At 40.8% G+C, this 27182-nt stretch overlaps 2 protein-coding genes across 12 annotated transcripts in view; one reads left to right on the top strand and one right to left on the bottom strand.

Moving 5' to 3' along the window:
• The window catches only part of LOC309689130 (putative ribonuclease ZC3H12D), a 184528-nt gene extending 169146 nt beyond the window's left edge, over positions 1–15382 (bottom strand). The window contains exon 1 of the mRNA XM_082505320.1: positions 15100–15382. Within this exon, the coding sequence (XP_082361446.1) occupies positions 15100–15228 (129 nt within the window). The 5' untranslated portion in view covers positions 15229–15382. The remainder of the gene's footprint in view (positions 1–15099) is intronic.
• Positions 1–27182, top strand: part of enah (ENAH actin regulator) — a 141679-nt gene that overhangs the window by 90273 nt on the left and 24224 nt on the right. For 9 of the 11 annotated variants that reach the window (XM_082505295.1, XM_082505303.1, XM_082505299.1 and 6 more), the window contains one exon: positions 13634–13706. In XM_082505295.1, the coding sequence (XP_082361421.1) occupies positions 13634–13706 (73 nt within the window). Of the gene's footprint in view, positions 1–510; positions 602–7250; positions 7661–13633; positions 13707–27182 lie in introns of those variants that run through there. The other 2 variants (XM_082505301.1, XM_082505300.1) reach the window with 2 other exon arrangements.

Here is a 27182-nt window from a genome sequence, read left to right as displayed (position 1 = left end):
CTAAGTGCGGCTCATCAATTTATTTTGAGTCCTCACTGTTCCTGCCAGCAGTATAGAGCATGTGGCTCTGGATGTTGTGAAACCTTTGTTGCAGAGGAGGGGGTGAAACCTGAGAGCTGGAGGTGAAGAGAAAGGCACATTTCATCCCTCATCTCATAGAAACAGCCTGTATGTCCCTGGACCACCGGGAGGGGGGGGGGGGGGGTTGCAGGTCACGGATGAGTGAGAGCAATGCGTAAACATTTTGGGGTCCGGCACTCCCCCCAGCAACTGTCCACCACACCAGTCTGGCATGTGTTTTTCTTGTTTTAACATGACAGCGTGTGATCACGCTTGCATCAGAAGCCCCCCCCCCCCCCCCTTCTATTTCTCGATGAGCTCATGGTCTCTGGCATCAAACGCGAGTTTGCAGACGACTGCACAGCTGGACTAGAGAGACCGAGGCAAAAGGAAAGTTGTGTGCAACAGGACAGAGTAAGTGACAGAGTTTAAAAAGAGAAATACATTGCAGAAGTATCCGCAGACATGCCGGCCGCAGCAAGAGTTCACAGATTCCCCCAGGAGCAGCAGAAGATCAGCCGCGCTCAAATCATCCTCAGGAGTGAGTAGTCAGCCTGGCAGAAGTGTTGAACCGGAGCACCTATCTGCTTGGCTGTTTTATGTTGTCTTGCGTGCCTCTGTTTGGACTTTTATCAAGATTAAAAAACAACAGACAAACACTCTGTTTGCTGTTGTTTTAAAGAAGCTGCAAATACTGCTTATATTTCATATGCTTTTTAATAGAACACCTGTTATGGGCACAAAGATTTATCCATCAGTAAACCATCATGTCATTACTGTCGTCGAGTTAAATGAACAGTCAAACATGAATATATTCCACTGCCGCCTTCTCAGCGTGTCTAAGCATTTTGTCCCATGAGTCTCAGACACATGTCAGTCGGAAGTGAGGACTCTGCAGAAACCTGATTGGCTGCAGAGCTCTCCTGTAATTTCATTGGTTAAGCTGTGCTCTAGTTGTCGTGTAGCAACAGTGTCAAAAGGCTGGAGGGAAGATTGACCATAGTTGCCATGGTCTCATGATCTTTGAAAGAGAAACAAGTTTAATTGTACATGTGAGCCACAGCACAAGTCCTCCTTTGTGTTTGCCAGCTGGGTGTGATATATGTAATGATTTGTTTGACAGGCCGTCCAAGCATAAAAACACAGCTATGAGTACGGAAATACCAAAAAGCCCACTGACCGGCTTCCAGAGTACAGAGTGCGAAGCCAACTAACCTAAGACGACTCTGAACAAATGTTACACGGGATATTTCATGCTCCTCTTCAGCTCCATATTTTCATTTGTTCACTTTGTTATAGCAGCTTCGCATTTGCAACCCCCTTAATCATCCACTGTCTGAAATGAGCTATTTTAGTTCCCTTCCTGTTCCCTCACTCAAGTTGGTGGTACTTAAGTGCTCACAGCCCTTTTCCCCATTTTCCTAGTTTACTATAAAACTGGACTTCTTTTTTCAACAGTACTTGCCTCTTCATTTTTCAGATTTAGAAGCTACAGCCATTTTTTTTTTTAAATTCTAAGGTTGGGAAATCTGGTTTAAAAAAAAGAAAAAAAAAAGAAAAAAAAGAATTACCATAAACGGAGGCATGCTAATATGGAATCCTTGCAATTTTACTATACTGGCTGAATATTACTGTGTAAAACTTTGTAATAGTTTCTAATTATCACTACAATAAATATTATGATAGTTTGGGAAACCAGTTAGTATTGGCCTTTAAGCAGGAAGAAACATTGCTTACTTTATCTAGAATATAGACCAGTACTTAGAATATGCAGCTTTAAGGCATGTATTCTTTTGGGTACAGGCCCAACTCAGTGGAAACATCATAATGAATCTAGAAAACCCTCACCGAAACCAAATCTTGCTCAACTTTGCCAAAACTCACGAGGAAGTAAACAAAACACTTGAGTTAAAAAGCCAAACAACCACGCTGTAATTATGGCTGTCATCATTTTTCAGCTCAGATGGTCAAAACATCCTCAGACACCACAAGACTTGAGTCACACTAATAAGTTTCCATCTTTTGGTCTCTGGTTAATGGCCAGTTATATGGTGTGTGCCAAATTTCCTGCTCATCATTGCATTCCCACAAAGTCATATGTGCTTTAATCTTATAGCATGGAATGCAAAGATTCCTTGCGTCAAGCGAATCTGTGTCATTCAGCTGTTACTCATTAATCATGTGCTAAATACAATTTGTGTGAATCTGTAGGAGCTGGGAGGGTATCAGCAGAGTGGTAGTATAATTAAAGGATCTCCACTGCTGGCTTGTCTTTAAACCTTTCTTAGATTCAAATAGCAAAAATTAGACCAAAAAATGCAAACTTTGTTGCGGTGTCCCAACTCCAAGTCATGGAAAAGAAACTCGACGTTCCTGCACACATAAGATGTTGCAGACTGGAGGAATGCTCTGACATGATGAAATATCGAATTTAAGAAAAAGAAAAAGAAGATAGATAATAGGTCTTATTATTTACCCACAGAATGCTCTCTTCTCTCAGTCTAAAATAATCTGCTGCCATTTCTTGTCATTTAATGCTGACAAAATGAGCCTTTCGGCACTTTTTGAGCACTCACTGCCAGTTCTGAATGATCGGAGACTCATTTTACCGGAGAAGCTGATGAAGCAGTTTTATGTACAGCTGCCCCCTCTTGTGCTGCATTCCTCATCCCCACTTAGGCTTATCTCTAATTTCTGTTTTGTTTTGTTTTTTCTTCGTTCTCTAATTCAAGTTTTCACAGTGAAGACTGTGGGGGGGAGGTGACTGAACACTCCATGTGACTACAGCTACTTTGTTGCTGTCTGGTAGTGTTTTCCTCTCACATTCTTGTCCAAACTGATCCATCCTTGTTGCTGCTGCTGCTGCTGCTACCATTAGCCTGTCGAGCTATAATGAGTCATTCAGTAATATATAATTCATGACAGTATTGGTTTTGTGTGTGTGTGAAAGATTCTCGTGGGTAAGGTAGAGGGAGCAGCTTTACAGGAGCACCCAAGCCAGCCCTGTTTTCTGCCTTTATCTGTGTGTGGAACTCATTCTGTCCTTGGATCAGGACCATTGGGTTCCATCCTGCTGTAGATGGGCCATTGCATTACATCCAAACAGGTTGGCACAAACAGTTTGGCTCTACATGCGAGTCTGCAACCAACAAATTAGTTACATTTAATTAACGTTTAGAGGGAAGTGATTGACCAGTTAATAATTTCTTATGTGATCCAGTTGTTGAATTGATCATCTGGTCCCCTCTAAGTCAAACCCCCTGCTTTCCCCTAGTTCCAAGTGTTTACCATAACCCTCGATTCTGCAGGTTGCCGGGCAGATCTGAAACTATATTAAGTACATGTTTGTAGGTTGTGTCACACTGACAGATGATCCCTGTCGTTTGACATGGATTCAGAATCATCCCTGCCCTGTCACTCAGATATTCTGACAGAGCACTGGGTTGGAATTGGATTTCCAGCAGTCATTCAAGGGGTGGTGATTGAAATGTGTAGCTGAGCAGAGGTATAGATATCATTACCCTACTGCCCCTCTAGACATTGTGACTCCCACGAGCCCCAAAATAATCCTTTGACACATTGAGTGAGTCGGAGATACAGAAACAGATGGAGACGGCTCAGCTCAGCCTGGACCCGCAGCTACTTAAATCTCCTGCACGTCTGTCTGTAACAGGATTTGTCGCTAATTAACATAATAATTAATGTACTCTCTCTGATTGAGTCAGAGGTCCTGTAATGATGCAAATTCTGTGTGAATCTAACTCCTAACACCTGTCTTTTTAAGTTGTTTTTCTGATTTAAGGAGTAACAGCTTTTAAGCTTGACCTTGAACAGCATGGTAAAAAATGAAATCAAGAAGAAATTCACAAATTCAGATTTTAATTTGTCAATGATTTAACAGGGGTTTCCAGAGGCCCAAGTTCTTTTAAATTTGGACACATAAAAAGAACACGTTAAATCTTTAAAATCTTTTAAAACGGCAGCAACGGAACATCTGGATCAGCCATTTTCAAAGAAGAGATTTCACTCTGGTGTCTTCGCTTTGCAAAGAGAGAAGGCTTTTGAATCCCAGTAACCAATAGCTTGAAAGTCACTGCTTTTGATGGTGGAGTGCATCTATGAGCTTTTAAGTTCCTGCTTAGTGTAATGTCAGCCATCCAATCAGGTCATGGCAAGGTTGCTTTAAATTAATGAAGTAATGGATGAGGTTAACAGAGGTAAGGGATTGGACAGGCAGCGGCAGAGCAATTGATGAGGAAAGCTGGAAGCCACGCAGAGAATTTAAAGGTTTATGTGCCAGATGAGCCATTTACTTGGCTATCTAATATAATGGTTATTGATGGAGAACCATTTCACCTTCCTTTCCCGAAGACACAGACTTCAGCAGGAAGCACGAGATTGAGGCGGACACAAATACTTAGTTTTCTAGTAACTCTCTCAATCCTGCCTGCATTTGGCCAGTAGGAGAACTGCAGACACCCGCAGAACAAACTGGAGATAAAAAAAAAAAAAAAAGGATGTAATGACTAGACAGATATTCAAGATATTGTTGAAGCACCTTACACCTGCATCCTTTCATGATGGCCAGAAGACACAATGCTTCACTCAGCATACGTATTTGGCTACACAGTTGGACTCAAACGCAGTTCAGTAAACTGTTATTGTTCTATGGGTGGTAAACAGAATTAAGCAAATGCAATGGAAGCGATTTTATGGAGTTAGTTCAATGCTCTGAGCTGGTAAATATGACCAAAATCTGATTTGATTAGAATAATGTACTTCTGTAGATCGGCCGTGTTCTCTCTTACTGCATGGGCTATAGATGCGGCCACTTTACCCGACAACAGACCTTGGAGGATGACATCATGATCTATATGACGCTGTGAGCTTTAGGTGTGTAAAAAGTTGTCCCTGTAATCCTGCTGTCTGAGCTTTGTGCCAGACAGTCTAAATCAAGCTGGCTGTGGACATTTGTCTTACATGTTACCTTTGACTGTGTGAAGGCAGTTTCAATTTCGAATTTCATTCGGTTTTCCAGGGCAGCATGTCTCTGACTGTATCTTAACACGCTGTTGGCTTTGGTTCTCCCTGTAGCCATGTGTGCTAAAAAATGTAGGACCTCGTGACACCGTAAGGCTCTGTGGATCAAAGTGTGTACCAAAGCAGAAACTCGGAGCTTCATAGATTATTTATAACCCCGTGTGCTTTTTAGCATGTTGGTGCCTAAGGGTTTGACGGATGGACATGTTTATAGAGAAATGAAGTGAATAAATGCTTGTCCACTGCAGACACATACACTACAGAAATACCTTGACCTATTGGCAGTTGACAGTGTCAGCTCCTCACTTGTATAAACGGGATGGTTGCGAGGTTTGATGGCACCTTTTTTTTCCCCCCCTTTACTTTTGTGTTTTGTGTCCAGATCATATCAGATAGCTCCGATAACTAATGCTAAGGTTGGGTTTTTAAAAAAAAAAAAGGTAATCACCATATTCATTTTTGATGAGACGTGGAGGATAGAACCAAAAAAGTTTAAGCTTGCTCAACCTGACTTTAAAACCCCCCCCCCCCCCCCCACAAAAAAAAAAAAACCAGTTTTTTTTTTTTCCTGCTTTTGTTTTTTTTGTTTTAAATTGAGGTTTAATCAGCTGTTATTTGTTTGGTCAATAAAATGAAGTATATTCTATAAATTATAAATGATTTATAAAACATCGGAAAGGACTGAAATATTGCTGTTTAATTCCTGTGAGCTCAAAAATAATATCGTTACCATGTCATTGATTCAAAAAAATAATAAAATAGTTTGTTTCCAGTAATACATCACCTTGGTTTAGTACCAGCTTAATTGTAGACTTGTAGTCCATGCTGCACCCCCGTCCTGTGCAGACCCTGACATCCTCAGGTCAGACGGTTGTCAGACTAGCGTTGCATTTCCAGCAAGCAAAACAGCTGTTTTAATCTTGTTTGCACAATTTCTCATCCATCATTCTGAGATTTCTGCCTCCAACACAATGGAAGAAAATAGCAGACTTACCTGTCTTTCAGTTACCTTGGTTCATAGCAGGGATGCAGCCGTACTGATGCTTGGCTGATACTGTCGTTGGTAAATGATCATTAAATGGCATTCACCAATAGAACTGAAAACAGTATCTTTTTTTTCCTCAGACACAAAGTGTGTGAATAAATAGCAACAAAACATCATAAGCAAGTGCTTGGGGGGTAAATATTAATATCACTACTGACTAAGCCAAACTACTTTTAAACCTCGATGTTTCTGTCTACCCAGAACTTTAATATGTACATTTCTGATCTTTATTTTTATTATGGGCTAACAAAAAATCTTCTAGTATATTGAAAGTGGTGTTTGGATTGTATTCAGACTGATGTCTGGAGAACTGAGACTGATGTTTATTCTACTCCAGGCTCAGACAACAGGCTATAAATACTTTTGTTTATCGATTATAAATATTATTTGGATGGTCTTTAGGGCTTGAGTGTGAGCTCGGTGTCCAGGAATTACATGGAGTCACCCTCCCTAAACAGTCGAAGCAGATGGCTGCCCTTCCCTGAGCCTGGTTTTTTCCTGTTAAAACTGAGTTTTTCCTTCCCACTGTCGCCAGGTGCTTGCTCAAAGAGGTCTTTCTAATTGTTACACTTTTTTCTGTGGCTAGTCCGTTTGAGAATTTCACAGAAGAAAATCCACTCTGTCTGTAGGTCTAGACATTATATGGTGTTCTAACTTGGGTGAACTAAGCCTTTCTGTTTGATGCCATTTCTTGTCATCTGAATGAATAATTTAGGTATTCTACATTTATGTGAAACGACAAACCGTGGAGTTTCAGTCCCTCTACATCTCCATGCACATGCTGGTAATGATATTGAGAGCAGCAGCATGTGTCCTTCTCTGTATCCAGTGCATAAATAATAGATTAGATCCAGGAAGTACAAACCGGTGGACCAACCCATCAGGTAGGGAATCCATCGTACCACATTACGTACACAACACCCGGTCTATTTCTTTTCCTTTGGCCTCTTTATCTTCCTTTTATGTCCCATCAGTTTCTTTCTACTCACTCTGAATCTCCAGCAGTTTTGCTCTCTCTCACTCCCTCTTATGCTCATCCCTCCCTCCTACTTTATATCCCTCCCTCCCCTCTTCCTTTTGTTTCCATCAATTCTAATCTGTTGGAGAACTGGCACAAAGAGAAACCACACCCAGCATTCCAGCATCATTTTTAAAGTTGCACCGTCCGGATATTGGGATATCAGGACATCAGACTGCAGAGAATAAAGAACTTGTGCCACTGCTATTTTATTAAAAGGAGTCTTCTTTTGACGGAACTTTTGCTCGTAAGCATCAGTCTGCGTTAGAAACCTCCCTCACTGTGGGCACTGCACAGCTAAGGCACAAGGAATTGACAGAGGAAACTCTGGAGAGCCCGAGCTATGGTTTTATATGTGACGTCCCAGGACTGTACAAGAGGAGCTGGCAGCAGGGTGGTAGTGACTCTGAGGCCTGGCAACGGTTCAGACGGGGCCTCACACGGACTGTGGCGCTACGTTTGCTGCCAGAGGAGGCCCACAATGACGCTGCCCTTATGTAGGTATACAGGAGTGATGGCCGTCAGTGGCTACTGTACTTGTGTGTATCTGCAGGACATTTCAAGGTTGCTCAAGAAAAGTTACTTATCAGATTTGTGAGTGGATGGCAATTATAGATTTTCTGTTATCTCCTATAAACTATTATCTCCCTTGTACTCCTGCTGAGATGACACATTGCCAATACTCTTGTTTCCAAAAAAGTGTTTTAGACCTTGATGGTGATCTAATGATATACTGCTTTTTTTTTTTTTGTTTTTTTTTGTTAAACCTCCTACTTGTCTTTGGCTTTACTTTTTTCTCTGCCTGTTTTCCCAGCCTTTCCCAAGTGCTGTTGTCTGGGGTCATTGGATCACTTCAGCTCTAAGGAGACGATCCATTTGACAAAAAGGGAGGCTGGCTGTGTTTTGAGAAAGCATTCCGAGCACCGGCAGGTTTGGCGTTTGCCTTCCTTGTGCTAAATAGTTAAATACTAAGATACAGTAATAAAAAGCTTGGTCTAATGAGAAAACGAGGCCTAAATGAGCGTCTGACCCGGTGATTTGATTTAAAGTCATCCCTCCTGAGCAGCTTTTGGGGCTGTTGCCCTGCTAGGCTGCTGTCTGAGTCTTGTCATTAGCACATAAGCTCTATTAGAGCAGACAGTAACACAATTACACCCACAGGCAGTGGAAGATGGAGACAAGGGACCATGTCAGCAGTTGCAGATATAGACTGCCTTCATTTGATAATATTTCAAGACTGGACTAGAAGGAAATCATCATGGTAATAAGATGAGATGATTTGGATCACAGTAGATGGATAGCTACATGCAGAGGTGGTAACAAAAAAAGTGCTCTGTATCAGTCTTGTTCAGATTTACTTTGTGCTGGGGATAATCAGTACACAATGTTGACGTTCAGGGATTAAAGTGTCTCTGAAGTGTTTCCTTTTTCCTTTTTTTTTTTTTTAAGGCACTGTAGCTTTAAGAGCATTGTGTTTGTTATTTAAGTGCTAAGCTGCATCTATTTTCTGTGTTAGTTTTTGATATTCAGTTTTGGGATCCTGATGGTAACACACACAAACCATGTTAGCTTGTGCTAATCCTTTCCCCCTCTGTGATATTTATCAACAATCTAAGGACGCTCTGTGCTTTGTGCTTTTTACATAAATCAGAATCTGAAGTCACAGCTTAGCCACTCTTTATAACTCCTGTAGTTATTTTCTCAAATATAAAATCAGGTGTCTTCTAAATTTTAGAATCAACATTAGGTATTTATTATCATGCCAGTTTTCAGCTGAGCCTATCCAGGCATGTTACCTCTGAACAAATGAGTTCCTGTAGAAGCCTCTTTCATTCAGTACATGGCTGCCAGCTCTCAGACTATTGCATTTATTACACAAATAAACAGGAGGAAAAGTCAAAATTGCCTGCTTTGTTTTCCAACTGAAGCGCTCAAGTTCCCACAGTAGCCCCGATGTAACTTGTTACCTGGAGAGGGCCATATTCTTGCTTCTTTTTTCTCCTTCTTCTTTTTACTGCAACAGCCACCATCAAAGAATGGATTACAGTTTTTAGCTAGTTTTATGGTAAATGGATGTATAAAGTTTGGTTAAAAAGTCCTTGTGTTTGCAGGTTTGCTAGCAGTCCTTCAGCTGTCTGTCTCTGCTCTGCATCTGTAAGGTTCTTGTATTTCTGTGTGTTTAGTCTTGTAATGGCGATTCTAAGTAATCCTCACAGAAACCTGCTCTCCAAAAATTAAGCACATGTTTTCGTCTTCATGTGTGATTTCAACAAATAAATATTTAGGAGTTGATCTGCATTTCTTGCTCAGGACTAGCAAACTCACATCTCTCATAAATACAGTGGTCCCTCTCTTTGATGCGGTTCACCTTTCGCAGCCTTGCTGTTTTGTGGATATTTTTTTTGATATTTTCCATGGGGTTTGTTTTTTTTTGTACACAAGGTACTGTAGCCCCAGTGCATCCATCTGGGTCTGCGTGAATACAGATCCATTTACCAGGGACTAAACTAGCAAAACATATCTGACTGATAAACTTAGTGAAGTTAGTGAAGTTACGAATATAACTTCAGTTAGCCAATATAACAAATGGCTGCTGTTGTGATGGTGAATGGTTATGTGTCACTCTGTGTTAGCCTGTTTTAAATTCATGAATAAAAATAAGAGGTTCAAAAATTGGGGTGGTAGGGCGGTTAGCACTGTTGCCTCACAGCAAGAAAGTCCTGAGTTCAATTCCATCATCAGGCCAGGGCCTTTCTGTGTGGAGTTCGCATGTTCTCTCTGTGTTGGCGTGAATTCTCTCCAGGTACTCCGGCTTCCTCCCACAGTCCAAAGACATGCAGTTAGTGGGGTTAGGTTAATTGGTAACTCTAAATTGCCCATAAGTGTAAATATGAGAGCGTATGATTGTCTGTGTCTATGTGTAGATGACAGGGTGTGGTAGCATTAGTTAGCTGAGCCGAGGTTAAAGGTTTCTTCTTTTTCTTTGGTAATAAACTGGCACCAGATAAATGCTAAAATCTTGGGGTGTCACCAAAACGTGTCACCATGCTAAGTTTTCTTTCAAACAAATAATTTTTAAATTGGAATCTACATATCTCATTTCTGAGTGCGTAAATAAAGACTAGACTCTCTATAATTTATCCAGCTATTGAAATCCTGTAGTAAAACCAGCGTTTCCTCACAAATATGAAAGCTAAATTGGAAGATTTAGAAATTTAAAAAATTCAAATGCCTAATGGAATTTAATGAAAAATAAAACTTTCTTTGCTTTATATAATCAACTTACAAAAAGGTAACAAAAACAGTGTCGTAAATATCAGATAACTTGGATGTAGGTGAATATATCAGTGTTACGTGTTGTGACAGTGCAGGGTTCAAACAAATAACTGAGTACATTTGTACTTCCAAAGCAAAGGGGTTCCCTGAAGGCAGCAGTTTTCCCCAGATAGACGCAGCTCTCCATCACAACACACAAACTGCACAGGAGCATCTCATGATAATTTGAACCAGAGCCCAAGGCATTGGCACATTCTGCACATTTCCCACATCCCATCCAGTTGAGCACCCCAAAGGATTTTATCCATGCCCACAGTCTTCCACTTGGGTGTTTGTGGCAATCCAAGCTTCTACTGCAACACCCTGAGGTGTCTTTGGGAGAACACTCACATAAAATTATGTGAATGATCTGAACTGCATTCTGGGCCATCTCTTGCGGACAGCTTTTTTTCTTTTCTTTTCTTTTTTTTTTTGCCTCCATTGTCTTTTTTGTGTTTTTTGCTTTCTGGAAAATGGAAAAAATGAATCAAGCTGAAGGGTCACAGTTTTGATTTAACGTCTTAAAATGGTCCAGAAGTGTTTAGTAGATGGCCTTGAAGGAGAGATCAGTCATATTTTAATCAAGTAGGTTTTTTGTTTTTTATGGTATGGACCTGTCCTCAAAACAAACAGCTAGTATTTACGACTGATAAATGAAGGCCTTAATGGCACCACGCTGACTCATACCTCCCCTTTTAACTCGATAATCTGTATTCCAAATATTTGGCTATTTCTGCTTGGATACTCTTTTGTCAAGTGGCCTTTTATGGTGACAGAAAATCCTTCACCATTTCTTGCAGATGACCTAAAAGTCTGAAATTGAACAAAAAATGCTGAGATAAGGCAAGTGGAAGAAAAGGAAGTAACATAAAGAGAGCTGTTGTTCCTGTGCTCTGATTGCTTTGACACAGACGTGGCAAACCTCGTATTCTCCCCTTGTGGGAAAAGTAGCTGCTGTCAATACCAATGGCAGTGTTAAGTAGAGGCAATGTGTGTGAGCACGTTGGTATTCAGATGCAGTCATGAGCCTGGTTGCAGCCCAGATTCAGCCCCTTTTATCTTTCTGTCTCGGTCTGTTGATACGGTCAGGACTTGGCTGAATACTAATTACACTCAAATCTGCTCCGTGCAGAGCCAGAAGCTTCTCATTGCTGTGTGTGTTTTATGTACACAGCACCACTTTGGTCCTTCTGACTAATGCCCCTCTTTAGGTAAAAGTTAGCTCATTAGTGAGTGTAAAGTACACAGAGCTGTCAGTGTTTCACTCATGCAGGATTTGTTTTACCTTTTTTTTTAAAAAAATTTTTAATATTAAACAACAATTAAAAAATGTTCTATTTTCTACTCTCAGATCTGCATGAAGTCACAGAGAGGCCATCATTTGGCCATTTCAGGCATACAGCTATGGCTCTGGGCACAGAAGACCCACCTACTTCCCATTTATAAGGGGCAGCCAATCAGACAAAACCTGCTTGCAATTGCAGATGCTGCATATTGTGTTCACAGCTCCCTGCCTATGGGGGATGCTGTTCATTTTCTTCTGCATTTTATTAATATTGAAGTTTTCGGTGGCCGACGGCCATTGGTGTTAGACTGGAGATGGGATCTAACAAGACCAGCTTGCTTATTCCAATCAGACCTTTTTCTGTTGTTGTTGTTGTGTGAACAGATGTTTACTGTCTAGAAGAGCTAGATTACTCATTTTGTACAAATCATAAATATCTTCTTTGAAAAAAGCAGTCCTTGTAGTTATAAAGATTTAGCCTTTTTGGTTAATAGCTTTCTTTTCTCCTGTTTAGGTGCTGATGTTACCCCTCAAAAGATCAATAATAGTCAAACTGGTCCTTCCTTGCAGGAATCATATTTGTGATGCTCTACGTTTTCCCCCCAGCCGCGTCGTAATATGGTTGACCCATGGTGCTGCACTGATATTGAGTCATTTTAAAATTACCGCAGATCATTTCAAACTATATTTGTAATGTAACACTTACAAGAATAAAAGCATGATAGGTCACTGTCAGACAGACTTGGCAGATTCTCAGAAAATTGTGTTTGTCTTCAGTTCGGCTCGCATGATTCTGACTAGTTCCTATTGCTTTGTCTGTATACAAAACACACAAACACACACTCTCACACACACCTGCTGTACCTGCTTGGTTATAAAAATGGCTGATAAAAGAGAAAAGTGGGTAATATGGTGGCGATTGTTCTCTGAATGACTGGAAACTTGTAGTATTTGTGGTACACACTAATATGGATACATGACGGTTTCTGTTCAGAAGGTTTTGAGCTTTTATAAAAATGACTGGATGTTCTAAATTCAGTGTTTCAAATGAAACAGGGCTAATTCTGTGATTTCCACCATCTACACTTTGAATTTACTTCATTGCAAAAACTCATATCATTGTTTATTACTTTTATTTTAAGCTTAAAGTACCTGTTATTTTTCACACTGCTCTTTATTGTGATGATGTTTCCTTTGGAAAAACAAACAAAAAAAACTAACTGGACACACTGAAAGCTCAAAGCCCCCCTGGGAGTCTGAGATGCATCTCAGTTAACAAAAGAAAGGGAGAACTGCTCTGCATCCAAATGTTCCTACAGGAAGAGGGTGGGGTGGTGGCATGACTTGAACCTGGAGTGTAGCAGATGTATGTGGAAGCACTGAGTGTTTGCGTGTTTGGATCAAATATGAAACGTGAGCGTGTTAAAGATTCCACAAAGCCTTTTGGTGCTAGTTTTGTTTTTTCTTCGTGGTGCTGCTTTTTCTCTTTCTTCTCTCAGACCTGGCGCTTCAGTCCAGCTCCGAGTATTTACCTCCCTTTCTTAGCAAATAACAAGTGTCTGCCAGAAATGGCTTTACAGGACATGAAGCCACCAGAGAGCTACAGAAGCCAGATAAACTGCAGATATTTTGCCAGATAATTTGGTTACTATGGCAACCAGGAGAATCTCCCTGCTTTCACTATGAACTGCTCTGAGCAGCTCTTTGCACAGGTTACCTTAAAAACCTTGTATTTTGATAGGTCAGAGGCTTTGACTGGAACAATGATCATGTGAGCTAAATGTCTAACAGTTGCTGTGTGTGTGTGTGTGTGTGTGTGTGTGTGTGTGCGCGTGTGTGTGTGTGTGTGTGTGTGTGTTGCCCTCTACAGGTCCTACGTTGCCCAGACAGGGCCCCCAGGTTCAGAATGGTCCCACACCAGAGGAGATGGACCTGCAGAGGAGGTAAGGACTACTTTTCATGCTTAAAGTCTGTCATAATGCAGGGTCCAACACTAAGTAATGCATTACATATCATGTATTGAAATAAGTAATACATGATATTAATCGCTACCTGGCGAGTACTTCTTCACACTACTTGTTACATTACTTTTGTGTTACACTGTACCATGGCATGGAATATAATGGCACATAATTACCAGTAATGATATAAACCAGCGGTCCCCAACCCCGGTCCGTGAGTCGTTTGAAATTTATGATTTTTAGGGTTTTTATCATGATTTTTTTTTTCCGTTAACTCCCTTTTCCTGGGTCTTTTCTAGAGATGGCACGATACCACTTTTTTATGTCCGATACCGATACCGATATCATAAATTTGGATATCTGCCGATACCGATATGAATCCGATATAGTGTTTTTTAATCAACAAAGCTGTTTTTTAAATATCTTACTGCATTTTGTATAAGTTCATACTCAAGTTTAAAACAACAACTACACTAAAGCTATTCTGTTATACCTGTATGCAAAAAAAAATATTTCATAGTTCAGCAATACTGATCAATCTAATAAACTTAAACCTACACCATCCTCCCTATTCTGGTATTTTAAAGAGTACTTAGCATAAATATTAAGCAACCTAACTAATAGGGTTCCAACTCCCAGCAACAACAAAAATAAATAAATAAAAAATAGGGAACCACCCCTCACGCTCCACCTCATGATGCTTAATCGACATAATCAACCTTAATTTGATGCAGTGTGAAAAAAAAATGCACAGAAATCAATTATTTTTCAAGAAATATTAAATAGATTCAACATCTTTTTTCAACAAAATTGCAGACTGCACAGATGGTACCTTCCCAAAGGAAAAAGTACTATAGCTTACTAGGGTATATACAGTATATATATATTAGACTTAATAGTCACTATATACAATAATGGACTTCTATTCATTTTGCATCAAATTAAAACTTTGGGTGTCAGATAATTATTTATTAAAAGCTAGACATTTTAAATGAGAATAAGAAAGAAAAGTATGTCTTTGTGCCCCCTTTTCCCTGTTAATGCCCTATCGGCCCCCCTGGCTAAACTTTGCTAGATCCGCCCCTGCACAGTTACCAGCGTCAGCTACGTAGAAAAAGATCCTGGAGTAGAAAGTAATATTAAATAAATTCTAACAACAGCTGATCAAGCTTAAACGTGCTGCTGTTGTTTATCCGCTGGTTTCCTCTTTCTGGTGCAAAGTGGGCCAAAAGCAAACTAGAGACACGGACTCGCGACAGAAAAGCCGATCAGCTGATCGTTAAGCAGTTTCATGATTGAAGTAGCAGCAAGAAGAGGCAGTCGCTTGTTAAGCTTAATGCAGGAATGCTTTACAAACATTCAGAGATGGACTTACACACTTGCTGTACTTCTCTCGGGGATAACTTTGTCGGAGATGAAATGCCGGGTTGCTAGCGAAGCTCCAAATGCTATCCAGACCACCGACCGGTCCTGCATGCCACAGCCGCTCTATCACGTGATGCATACTGCTCCGACGTGCTAACGTTCTGAGGTGAGTTACGGCGTGTCGCAAGTTTTGTGAGCTGCTTTCGTGATATTTAATGGATCGGATTACATTTTTTATTTTTCTCCGATATCCGATCCAGTAATTTAGGTCAGTATCGGACCGATACCGATACGTAATATCGGATCGGTCCATCTCTAGTCTTTTCCCTTGTGTTATGAGTAAATCTTTTGTTTTTTTGGTACTGGTACTGATTTTGTTGTATTTATCCGTGACACCTCAAGCCCAGTTCGTGAAAATATTGCCTGACATAAACCGGTACGTGGCGCAAAAAAGGTCGGGGACTGCTGATATAAGCCTAAAGCTTATATTCCCACATGCTGACACATGTCCCTGTCCTAATGAGGATGCACACAGGATCTTTGTCAACAAAGTTGTAAACCAGGTCCTATTCCTGCTGTAGGAACAGGACAGGTAGAAATGGATGCTACAACACTAACCACTGCTTTTGTTACCTGTTGAAGATCAGGCTTTGGCTGCTTTGCTGCTTCTAATTTTGTTTTAGCATGTTAGCATGCTGTCTGTGCAGATGCTTGTAAAGAGAATTAATGTTGTGTTAGCAGAAGAAGACCGTTGTTTCTGGTCTGACCACACTTTACTGCACCAAACATAATTTCCCTTTCTCAACTCATCGCTTTACTACGTTCCTCCTCCCTGCTCTCTAAATCCAGTAATCAGATTAGTTACTGCTACGTCTTCATTGTTGTTGGCTTTCGGCTGCTCCCTTCAGAGGGAGCCACAACAGATAATCTGCCTCCATCTCAACGTATCCCAGCAACCCTCTACATGTCCTCCTTCACTACATCCATCCTGTGGTCTTCCTGTTTTCCTCCTGATTGGCAGCTCCATCTGCGCCATCCTTTTGCCTATATTATCCAGACTCCCTCCTCCTGCACATGTCCAAACTATCTCACCTAGCCTCTCTAACAGTAGCTCCAAGTTTCTGAACCCGATCTGTCCCTCTGACATGCTCATTTCTAATTGTGTCCATCTTGTTCACACTCAGTAAAAATCCTAACATTTACACTTTGCCACTTTTAGTTTTCCTTCTTTCTCTTTGGTAAGGTCTCACTACCATCTGTCACAGATCACCTCTGACACCAATGTCCACTCTGCCTGCACTCTCTTCTTCTCCTCATACTGATCAAGCCATTATGTCGTTACTTTGTTACAGAAGTTATTGAATAATCTGTATGATTGATATTGAAGGACATACCATGCATTTTTATGCACACAGTGGTGATTATTTCGTAAGTTAAGTTTGTAAGGCCCTGGTTAATGCCTAGAACAATGATAAAGCAAGGTGGGAATTAGAACAGACCTTCTTGTGATTGAGTCACTTCTGTTTGAGCGTGCAATGTGATGGCAAATCAAGAAAATAAAATAAGATTATTCATCAGTGGGTGAGGTCCATCTTTTAGATACAGTCTGTGGGAACAGTTTAAAGCCGTGGGCCAAATTTAAGTATAAACAAATGGTAAAATAGTAGCTATGCTCAGAGATTGGGCTGTATTATTGTTTTAAAATGATTAACGGCAGAGAATAACAATTGTCATCTTTATGTGCTTAGTGACACCAGCAAAGCTCAGCTGTAACATAAGGCCTCTGAATGCTGTGGATATACAGTCTTATGCGCGCATACACTCAAACAAAACCTTGTTTTTCTTCTCCATACAAGGCCACTTGTTCTTGAGGTAATATAGAAACCATGGAACAGCTGCACACACAGTTACATGGATACACACCGGGCTGCATTAATGGAGCACAGCTGTTGGCTAAGGTTCAGAACCTGTTCAGCACTCTCACAGGCAGAGCAATTCTTGAGACGCCTTGGCTGTCTTAATAGTTTTGTCTTAATGCGCCACATGAGTCAACCAACAACACCTTATTACAACTACGTGGAGTTAACAGTGAAGTGAGAAATAAATAGGGGCATCAAAGTGAAATGTGTAACACTTGAAACATGATCAATCCAGGTGTTCAAGCACATTGCAAATGTGATGATTCTCCAAATAACCAAACTCCAATCCTGCTGAACACGTCATTATTTTAAAGTATTGTGTACTGCGAGACAGTGAAGGCATTGAGTAAATGTGGGTTTTGGCTGAACTGGGGTCTTTGTTTTGGGGTTTTGTTTTGTTTTTGTTTGTTTGTTTGTTTGTTTGTTTTTGGGGGGGGGGGATTTTGTAATTTGATTAGAACGGTGTTGCATTTGTGCTTCTGGCATAGACTACTTAGACTGTTTACATGCACCTTTTTAACCGGCTGCCACAGCAAGTCCAGTAATGCTTAAGACAGATTTTTCCAACATACTGCAAAATCATCTTTGCATTCCTGCAAAATTCAAAGGGAACTTAGACTTGCAGACACATGCAAAATGCAATAATCTATATGGTGTTTTTGACATGGCCACCCACCAAACTTCTTCCCATAGTGGAAGGAAACATTAGATTACTTGTTTTAGTTTATCTCATTATTAGAAATAAATGGAAAAGTGCAGTGATTTCTGTGAAAGTGGGCCTCAGTACTTCTAATTGTGTTGGAGGGGAACTTGAATCTGGCAGCTGGCGTCCCCTCCATTTCTTCTTGCTTTTTTTCCTACTTCCCTATTGCTTTTCTCTTTTACCGTTTTGTCTCTGCCTGCTGTCATCGATCTCTTCCTTCTTACCTTCCCTTCCATGCTCTTGTTCCCAGTTCCAGTCACATTCCACACTTAGCAGCAGATGACAGACAGGCAGGAAGTGAAAACGTGACGGAGGTCATCTTATGATACAGAGGCTACTGTCAAGCCCGTGGAAGAGTGTGCAAAGGATGTGTGGATCAAAGAGAACATAGGTTGAGAAAAGCGAGGGGGTCGGTGACGGGAGAAGAGGCGATGTGAGGAGAGTAGTGTAAAAATTAAATGCGCATTAGTACTAACCTTTCTGCTTTATTAAAAGAAACACAAACTCACTGCAAGCTTTGGACTCTTGGGTTTACAAATATTACTTTTTGAACAACAGATGGCTGTCTTACATCCCCTCATTACACCACTCTCTGTGATCCAGCTGGTTTTGTTGACTGTTTATTGGAACATCTGTGAAACGGTCATCATGGGATTTTAATTTGTAGGGTCAGTTTGTAGTGTTTGCTGATCTGACCAAACTGTCCAACACGTGAATTCAGTCTTGGCTCTGTTTACCTCCACTGTACATCCTGCCTACTTCAGCTAATCACTCGAAAGGTTTGTGGTTTTCATCTGACTGTAGACACACCCGTAGTTAATCCATGGCAATCTAAAAGCCATTTTTGAGCCTTTTAATTCTAAATTTTCTAAACTTCAGCGGGTAGCTTGTGTTGCTGTGGGATCAACTATGGCTCATATTCATAGCCAAGGCTCTACATCAGGAAGACTGATGTGGTTTCAGACAGTATTTTAGCAATGCTAGAGAGCTATGGCCACCTAAAATTAGGTAAAGTTAAGGACATGTGGTGTCATGGTGGTGTAGTGGTTGGCACTGTCACCTGACATTAATGCCAGAGGATGTTTGACTGATAAACTGTAGTTATCAAGTTGCAGCGCACTGATGACTGATGACTCTTGCAGCACTTGCGACCACTAGGGTTGCCACAAATGACTATTTAATAGTCGACTAGTCACAAATTATTTTTGCGATTTAGTCAACTAATCGGATCATGCATGCATACAGCTTATTGCATCAGCGTGCATCTGCGCTTATATAACTATCATTAGCTTACAGCTTGAAGTGTTTAAGGTATGTGCTAACTAAAAATAAAGACAAGATGATAGTTTATTAAACTTTTAATGAATTTTGCAGATTGTCTCAGTGGACTTTAATAAACTCAGCTGTCTGCTCCTTGCTATCTAAAATATAACAGGACACTGGAGTAAATTCTCTACCATCTCACACTTTTGTTTAATCAGTTTTCTGTTTGACGTTTATTCAGCTATGTGAAAACTGTAACTTTAATCTCAGCCAAACAAATTTACTCAGGAACAAATAAAACACTGAAAAAAGCCAAACAACAACAGTTTTCAGTTATCTAAGTTATCTCGCAGGCTCTAGTGAGCCTTGAACCCTGTCTAGATGTCTCCGAAAACGTAGGAGCACTTTTACAAATATGTGATGTCTTGATAAACTGGGCAGATATTTGAAGTTTACACACCTACATTCTCGCCTGAAAATATGTTAAAAGTTTATTTTGTGACCCAGAAAGAGTAATAAGATTAAAATTAAAACTAAGTAGCTGCCACCATTGTTGGAAACTGGAATTGGCTGAGCCGTGCTATGAATTCTGGGATAGGTTGGGCCACAAAGGATATGCCCGACCCATCCTTCAAATCTGGGAATTGCAGAAGTCTTCGAATTTGGAAAGCCTTCGTTGCGTCGCTGTAACGTAATCGGCCCTCAAATGTGGCCTCCGAAGGATGCGGCCCCTGAATTTGGACACAGCTATGATACTGGAGTTGCTTCTTCTTCTTCGGGGTTTAACGGCAGCTGGCATCCTTGTACATGGAGTGCTGCCATCTTCTGTTTCAATCCATTATTACACTCTTAAATCCTACTACTTATTCCTGCGTCTTTCAGGATCTCACGAGGCTTTAAACGACGTGTCGACTATTAAATTTGTCATTGACGTAATCGTGACTAGTCGACTAATCGTGGCAGCCCTAGCAACCAGGCTCTAACTTTATATCTTTGGTCTGTGGTCAGGAGTTGCTGTTTCTCTTAAACTTTTCCACTTTTTAATAAAACCACTTACACTTGATTGCAGAAGGGAGGGGTTTTTGAGGGAACAAATGTCACAAACAGCCTCAGTGGTGTCCTATTTCAATAACAGGCTCTAACTCATTGAGCTCTATACTGTGCATTTGGAAAGTATTCACAACTTTTCACTTCTTCCACATTAGGAAACTGCCTCTGCTGCTTCCCTTGACTACTGGCTGTAACTTTGATAAGGTGGCCAAGTTCACATCTCAAAAACTGCTCAACATTTGTAATCCTAGCAGGAAGTTTACTGACATTTTGATGCAGATTAATCACAGAGGTTCTGTCTCTTATTCTACTGGTAGACTAACTTGATAGGCCAGCATCTTACAGCATTATTAAGGAAACACTTCTGGGTCTAGTTCGGGGTCAGGTTATGCCAAAGAAGAGCTAGCATAGCATCAGACTATGGCTAAAGTAGCTGAAGAGAGAGCTAGTGTTTCACCACCTTCAGTCTTTCATCTTTCACTCCCTGTTTGTAATTTATCTTATTTTTAATCTTTATTGGGAAGCACTTAAACAAAAATAATAACCTGGAGAAATAAATCCACTCATAAGTTTCACTGACGTTTATTTTATGTTGTCTTATAAGTTGTCTTTGACACCTTTGTCTCATCCAGCCTGTTTCATGTCTGTTATGAATAATTGCAGACACTATCATCAAAGGAGCTAATATTTAATTTCTGTTTGCTCTCTGCTGTTCATCAGGAATCATTCAGCCTTGTGCTGTGTGAATGATAGAGATTGGGAGTGAATAAAGAAATTGAGAGTGTGGATATACTGAAATTGTCTTTCCCCCTCTCCAAATTCCTCTCTGCCTCATTTTGAGATCCACCTCGTTCCTCAGTTAACCACACATGTTCATTCAGACTCATTCCATACTCATCAGTGTGGCTTTGTCTTGCTCACTTGTGGGTCTCTGCTCTGTGTGAGAAGCAAACACTGAGATCCTTCTACTGTGGAAAGGCCAGAATATCCAAACATCTCTGTGATGGGATTTTCCACTGAGTCACATGATAGGAGGGGAAAATGATGCACGTTTCCCTGTTTGTCGGTCCACCCCCTCTTAGTATTCCTCCTTTTCATGAATACATAGATGAATGAAAGCAAGCAGACAATGCCACTTCAGGAGTGAGTGATTTGTTGCATGTATTCATTCTGCAGCTAAGGGAAAAAGTGAAGCTGAACCACCTGTTCAGAAATGCAGGGTACTACCCTCAGATTAAAAAGACACGAGCTGGAAATAATAGGCTGTGTTATAAATAGCCGTGTGCTGTGTGGGTGCAAGTGAGTGTGTCGGGGGAGAGAGCGAAAGAGGAAATGTGTTGCATCGCCTTGAATGAAAGAGAGGATGGAAGTATGGGAGAGGATAAAGATGCATGTGTGTTTTTGCTCAGGTTCTGTTAGCTGTTAGCGAAGGAGCTCGAAGGTAAGAGCACAGCAGCTGCTGGTGGAAACGAGCGCTCTCACAAACCTGTGCTGATATCCGTAGATATTCTCAAATGACAGTGCTGGATATTAATCCACACTCTTTGCATGCAAGCACACACTCAAAACTCAAAGACCGATTGCTTTGATAGCAGGGTTGGGCTCTTTTATCAGTGGGTCACATGACACATCGAGTGTGTCTATGTGTATATTGCACATTTGGACTAGATTCTTCATAGAGTAGGTCCATATGGTCCATCTGGGCTCCTGTCCATTCAGACAACACTTCCTTGTCCTGTGAGCCAATCAAGCAAGCCGCTGACTCCAGCTGGCCAGCAGATTTTGCCAGACTTGAGTGTCCCAGGAGTTTCAGTGCAGTTGTCACTTGTGGCAAAATGGCAAAGCCAGATTGTGACATCATTTTCAGCTCGATGTTTAAACACCCGAATGTCTTAAAGCCACAGATTGAAATATTCATACAATAATTCGCTCTCAGTTTAGCTTTATTTAGTTATTCTGTATCTGATTAAAGCTGACAGAATGTGAGCTTCTTTGTTTTCCAGTATTCTGGGACATAATGAAACGTCTCCCTCTCTGGATAACCACTATAGTCAATAATAAAAACATGACATGGTTTAACAAGAATATAGAAGTGGCAGGAGAAGCCCTCATTCTGTTGGCTTCTTCTCCTCACATTGTTAAAGTGGACCTATTATGCTGTAAAAATGGGAGCTTGTGACGGCCCTAAATGCTGCTTCAAAAAGTGTCGCTCTCAGCGAGCTGTGTCGCAGACTTAATTAATTACTAAGGTATTCGGTTAATAGTCACTCAGTTACTGTCCGTTAGAGCTTGCTGGAAATACAGAAATGGTGTGTAATGATTGTGTGATGGGCTGGTGTGGAAGAGCCTCCACGCTGCGACTGCTATAGGGACTCCTGTCCAATACTGATGAAGCTGAACATGATGGTGACTCAAACTTTTTCTTTCACTTTAGACTGATTTGTTTTTGACCTATACTACTTTCCCACCATATATACTTCTTTATTTATTTAGTTTTAGTTCATCAAGAGTAGTCTTTATAATTTTTTTTAATACTTCTTGCCTAACTAAAAATATTAACTCCTATTGAGAACATTTGCAGCTCTTTGATCCTTACAGCCTGACTGCAGATCCTGTTCTATCGCTGTTTGCATTGTGCCTGTGCAGCTCTCTCCCTCTGTTTCATGCCTCTCAGTTTTGACTGTAAGCCTTTTGATGTTTTCAATATCATCCCAAATCCTTCCCGACTTCCTGAGTATCTCAAAGTTTTTGCAAAGACGAAAGGAACGTGTGTGCATATGCATGTACGTGCATGCCGAGATTCAGGCCGCGCCACCGCCCACACTTGCATAGCAACGGTTTCCCAGCAACGCTTGTCACGAGGCGAGTGAGACGCCAGTTAAACGGTGCACGAGGCTTTTCACAGCTTTGAATCCTGTGACGTTTCCCTGCGAGGCATAGAGGGATGCGGAGGGAAGGGGAGCTCGTTTTTTGATTCATCCACTGGAGACAGGAAATAAGACAGCACTGTATAGAAAGGGGAATTTAATGTGGTAGTTGTTACATCGGTTTCCTGGAAGTGACGACATACTCTGCTTTATTAAACGCTGTCAGTTCCAGAATGGAATTCCATAAAAGATTTCTGGAAAAGAGAAAAGATGCTGAACTCTGCCTCCTAGACAGAAAACTGTAAAAACTTTGGAAAGATTTTTTTTGAACCACACAAAGTATGCAAACTGCTATTCCCCAACGGTCACTTGAAGCTTGTTCCAAAATCACATCAGTCCTGATAGACTCCATGTTTAAAAATGCCCGACTTCAGTCATGACCATAACTTGTTTAATCTGGTAAATAAAAGAGTTAAAGTTATTTGGGGTGTAAATCACCCATTTAAATTTCATTAGAACTGTGTGTGACTGTTTTGACTGGCAGGTAATGCCTGTTATCCACAGCCAATCAGAGGCACTAAACTGAACCTGTCACTGTGTTTGTGCTGTTTGGATGGTTTTAATGGAATTCCATCCATCCATCTTCACCTCTGCTTATGAGGAGGAAATTTCACACATTAGAATATGAGCTGAATGGATAGATGTGCTTTTTGATACATTTTGTGAAACTATTTACAGTGGAGTGGAGCAATTAAAGAATTTATGGAATGACAACTAAACCGGAAACAGAAGTTATTAGTTTCTAAAGTAAAATTTTACATTTGCAAAGGTTAATTGTAAACTGGCCCAGATTCACAGGCTGCTTTATATTATGGATTTATTTCCATTAACAGACACTGACTGTGTATCAGTATTAACAGGAATTTCACTAGGCTCATTTCTCCGTCCATAAAAGCGTTTGTGACAAAACTATTTCCTCATCTGTTGCTATTAATGAAAGAGTGTGAGTGTGCTTGAAGTTCCGGCTGTGGGAGAAGCTGCTCTCACTGAACAGGAATGTGCTTATTATTATCACATGACATCAGCTGAAAGGCTACACTGTGTCATAACCTCAAAGGTGTCCCCCTGATAGACTACAGGCGCTCTGCTCCCTCCCGTACACAGATACAAGAGAACACACATTTAACCACATTCACACTCTTCATGACCACGTCTCTCCAGATGGGATATTTTAAGTTGGTGTGCTCACTGTGTAGGAATGTCATGATCTCCCTCTTAGAAGAATGCTGTGTGCGTGTGTTACGTTCATAAATTTTAGCATTTGTGTATACGTTTGTCCAGCTGCTGGCACACTACTACTTATCGCACTTAGACAAAGGGATGGCCCTGCACTGAAACCTGTATGTTCAGGCTGGGGACCTGAAACGTCAAAGTCATGATTCCCATGTCCTTTTCTGGGCAAAAAGTTGCACCAGTCAAGAGCGTGAATATCCTCTGAGCCTAAAGACATTCATCAACACCAGCAGAGGCATTTAACTACAACAAAACAAACTCCAACCCTGACAGCAGAGCTGAGATTGCCTCTTCGCTCTAATTAGAACTGATTCAGCAAGTACACCTCCGTCACCAGAGGGAGAGCACACAAGACAAATTACACTATCTCTAGGAGTTCATGTTTCTTTGTCAGAATGTACCCCTACAACAAAAGTCCCTGTGGGAACACAGTTCTGTAGCATAGATGCTACTAGTCTGCTTTTATTTTCTCTCATATATACAGCACTGTGCAAAGGTCTTGAGACACCCTTCACACTCTTCAATGGGAACGTTTTGTTAAAAATGTGTAAAAATACAACTAAGCGCAGCAGCCCCACCCACCTGCAGTTCAAACCTTCTGTTTGTAGGGTCAGTTAATCAGAATTTCAGTGAGGGATCTGAAATTCAACCAGCTAAATCGGGATTTGTCTAGACTGTGATTTATGCCAAGCTATTCTCTACTATCCCAGAATAAAAATATAGAGCTCGAAATGAGTTTAAGAAGTTTTAAAAGAGGCTGAAAGGTAAAATGTTGGCTATGAATATTCTTACTTCTAATTTGGAACTTGTCCCTTGATAAAGATAACCTTTATTATGCTGCACATTGTCCCGACAGTTGGTGTACTCTCCAGTGAATCACCTAGTCTCTTTAGCTTACAGTCTTGGGAGAGGCTAGCAGTGTGGAAACTTGCTGCACAAACTTGCTGCACTGGATCACCTCCAGTATTGGGAAAAGTTCAAGACATGTTTTTTGTTTTTTGTTTTTTTTTTAAACCACTGTGCTTGGATTCAGTGATTGGTTGGTGTAAAATTTTTAACACTCCATTTGCTGTAACTTAACTAATATCTAATATAAAACATGTAGATTTTGAGGTATGGTTCTGTATGATGTAATTTACAATTTTAGATGTAATTCTGACAGAAATGGAGTGAAATAATACACAAAACAACTTCATCTTAAATAACTTGTGGTTGTTACTAATAACACATGATGTGAGCAGTGTTTTTGGGAGAACCATTATAAATCTAATTCTTAGCAGTTGAACACAGTAGTTACCAGTGGATAAGGGCTCCAAGGACCCACTACAGAAGGTCTTTGAACTGTTATAATCAGTCCTGCTAGTGGGTTGCATCACTGCCAGGCTGTTCATGTTCTGACCATCAGGCAGTGTTTTGGTTTAATCTCTAGGACCAGATGGAATTAAATCTTGCAAACTATTAAATTATCATGAAGCTTTAGGAGTGACCCGTAGGTGTTTTCATGTGTACCCACAAACATCTCAACAGCAGCTGATTGGAGCAGTCATCCTTTTCACAGAGGATTATTTCTGCACTTTCCCTGTCTGAGTAATAAAGCACATATGGATTTAGAACAGAGAAAGGCTTTAAGATAACTTCCAACATTGCTGGTTGACAAATTGCACCAGGTGCCTACTTCCCTGCTAACATTTTGCTGCTAGCACTTTGACCATCATCACACAGAAAATTGCAAAATGAATGAAAAACGTGGACCTCTTCCTGATGAAACTTCTTTTACTGCCATCAACCATGACATCATGAGTTATTTTTAATCCCGAAGATATTCTGATGCTGTTGCAGCGCTGAGGATCCCACAGGGACTAATTTGCCATCAGAGTGTAGATTATTGTAGATCTGGAAAGCCTCCAGAGAAGACTGAAATCCTCAGAGACATGGCTGTGCTGCACTTTCATTGGCCATGAATCCAGGTTTGCTCCGTTCTGTAATTACATCAATGCACAACTGAGACATCGTGAGAACTGGGACGGTTTAAGTGTGTGAGTGACAGGCAGACAAGGGAGTTAAGGAGGGAGCAACTTTCCATGGGCTCGCTTTCTTCCACCTTTTCCTTCTATCATTCTTTTCTCTCCATCTTTCCATCCTTATTTCAGTTACTGTTGCTTTCTTATTAGCTCAGAGTACTCTGGCTTTTATCCTCTGACATCAACCAGCCGTTTTTACCCACAGAACACTTAAATCACAGTTCTGCCACATTCAGATGCTCACGTTGAACTTCTGATGGTTGTCTTAACCATCTCAGCATGCCTAAATGAGTTGCTGCCAGTTGATTGGCTAATTTGATATTTGCATTAATGAACAGTTGAACAGATATATTTAACAAAGTGACGAGTGAGTGTGTAAGCACAGAAGAGTGGGTAAGTCCCAGAAGAGAGCTGTGCTGTCACATTTAAATTACTTTCAGTTGTCTTTTGACTGTAGTGATCCCAGGTAAGCTTCCACTGTGAACAGTTGTTAATTCTGTCTGTCATATTATGTAGAAGGTGAATCTGGTCTCATTTTATACCTTACCTGGGAAGCTGTGCAGAATTCAAAATCTGCAGTTTAAAATTAAAAGGGTAAATATAGGATTTGAAACAGGTGTTAGGTCGGTCACCCTTTTCTTGTTATAGTAACTGAAGTCACCTGCTTGCCTTGGCTTAGAAGTGAACAATCAACATATATGCTACTGTGTGAGAGCACAAATCCAAACCTTCCTCCCTGTGTGTGTGTGTGTGTGTGTGTGTGTGTGTGTGTGTGTGTGTGTGTGTGTGTGTTAGTGCATTAGGCCGAGTGCAGTTTTTGTGTACCCCTCCGGCAGATGGAAGCAAAGGGAGTTTGCATTAAGCAGCATTTGTGCTGATGATTGACTTTTAGCTGTGAGTCAGCTTTCAGAAAAACAGGATGAGTGAGCGCAAGCGATGTGACAGCGTCTCATTTGGTGTGTGTGTGTGTGTGTGTG

Source organism: Aulonocara stuartgranti, assembly GCF_965226115.1.
Source record: "Aulonocara stuartgranti genome assembly, chromosome: 15".
In the NCBI taxonomy this organism is placed as follows: domain Eukaryota; kingdom Metazoa; phylum Chordata; class Actinopteri; order Cichliformes; family Cichlidae; genus Aulonocara; species Aulonocara stuartgranti.
Note: the sequence above shows the minus strand (reverse complement) of the source record. Positions and strands in the feature narration are given on the sequence as shown.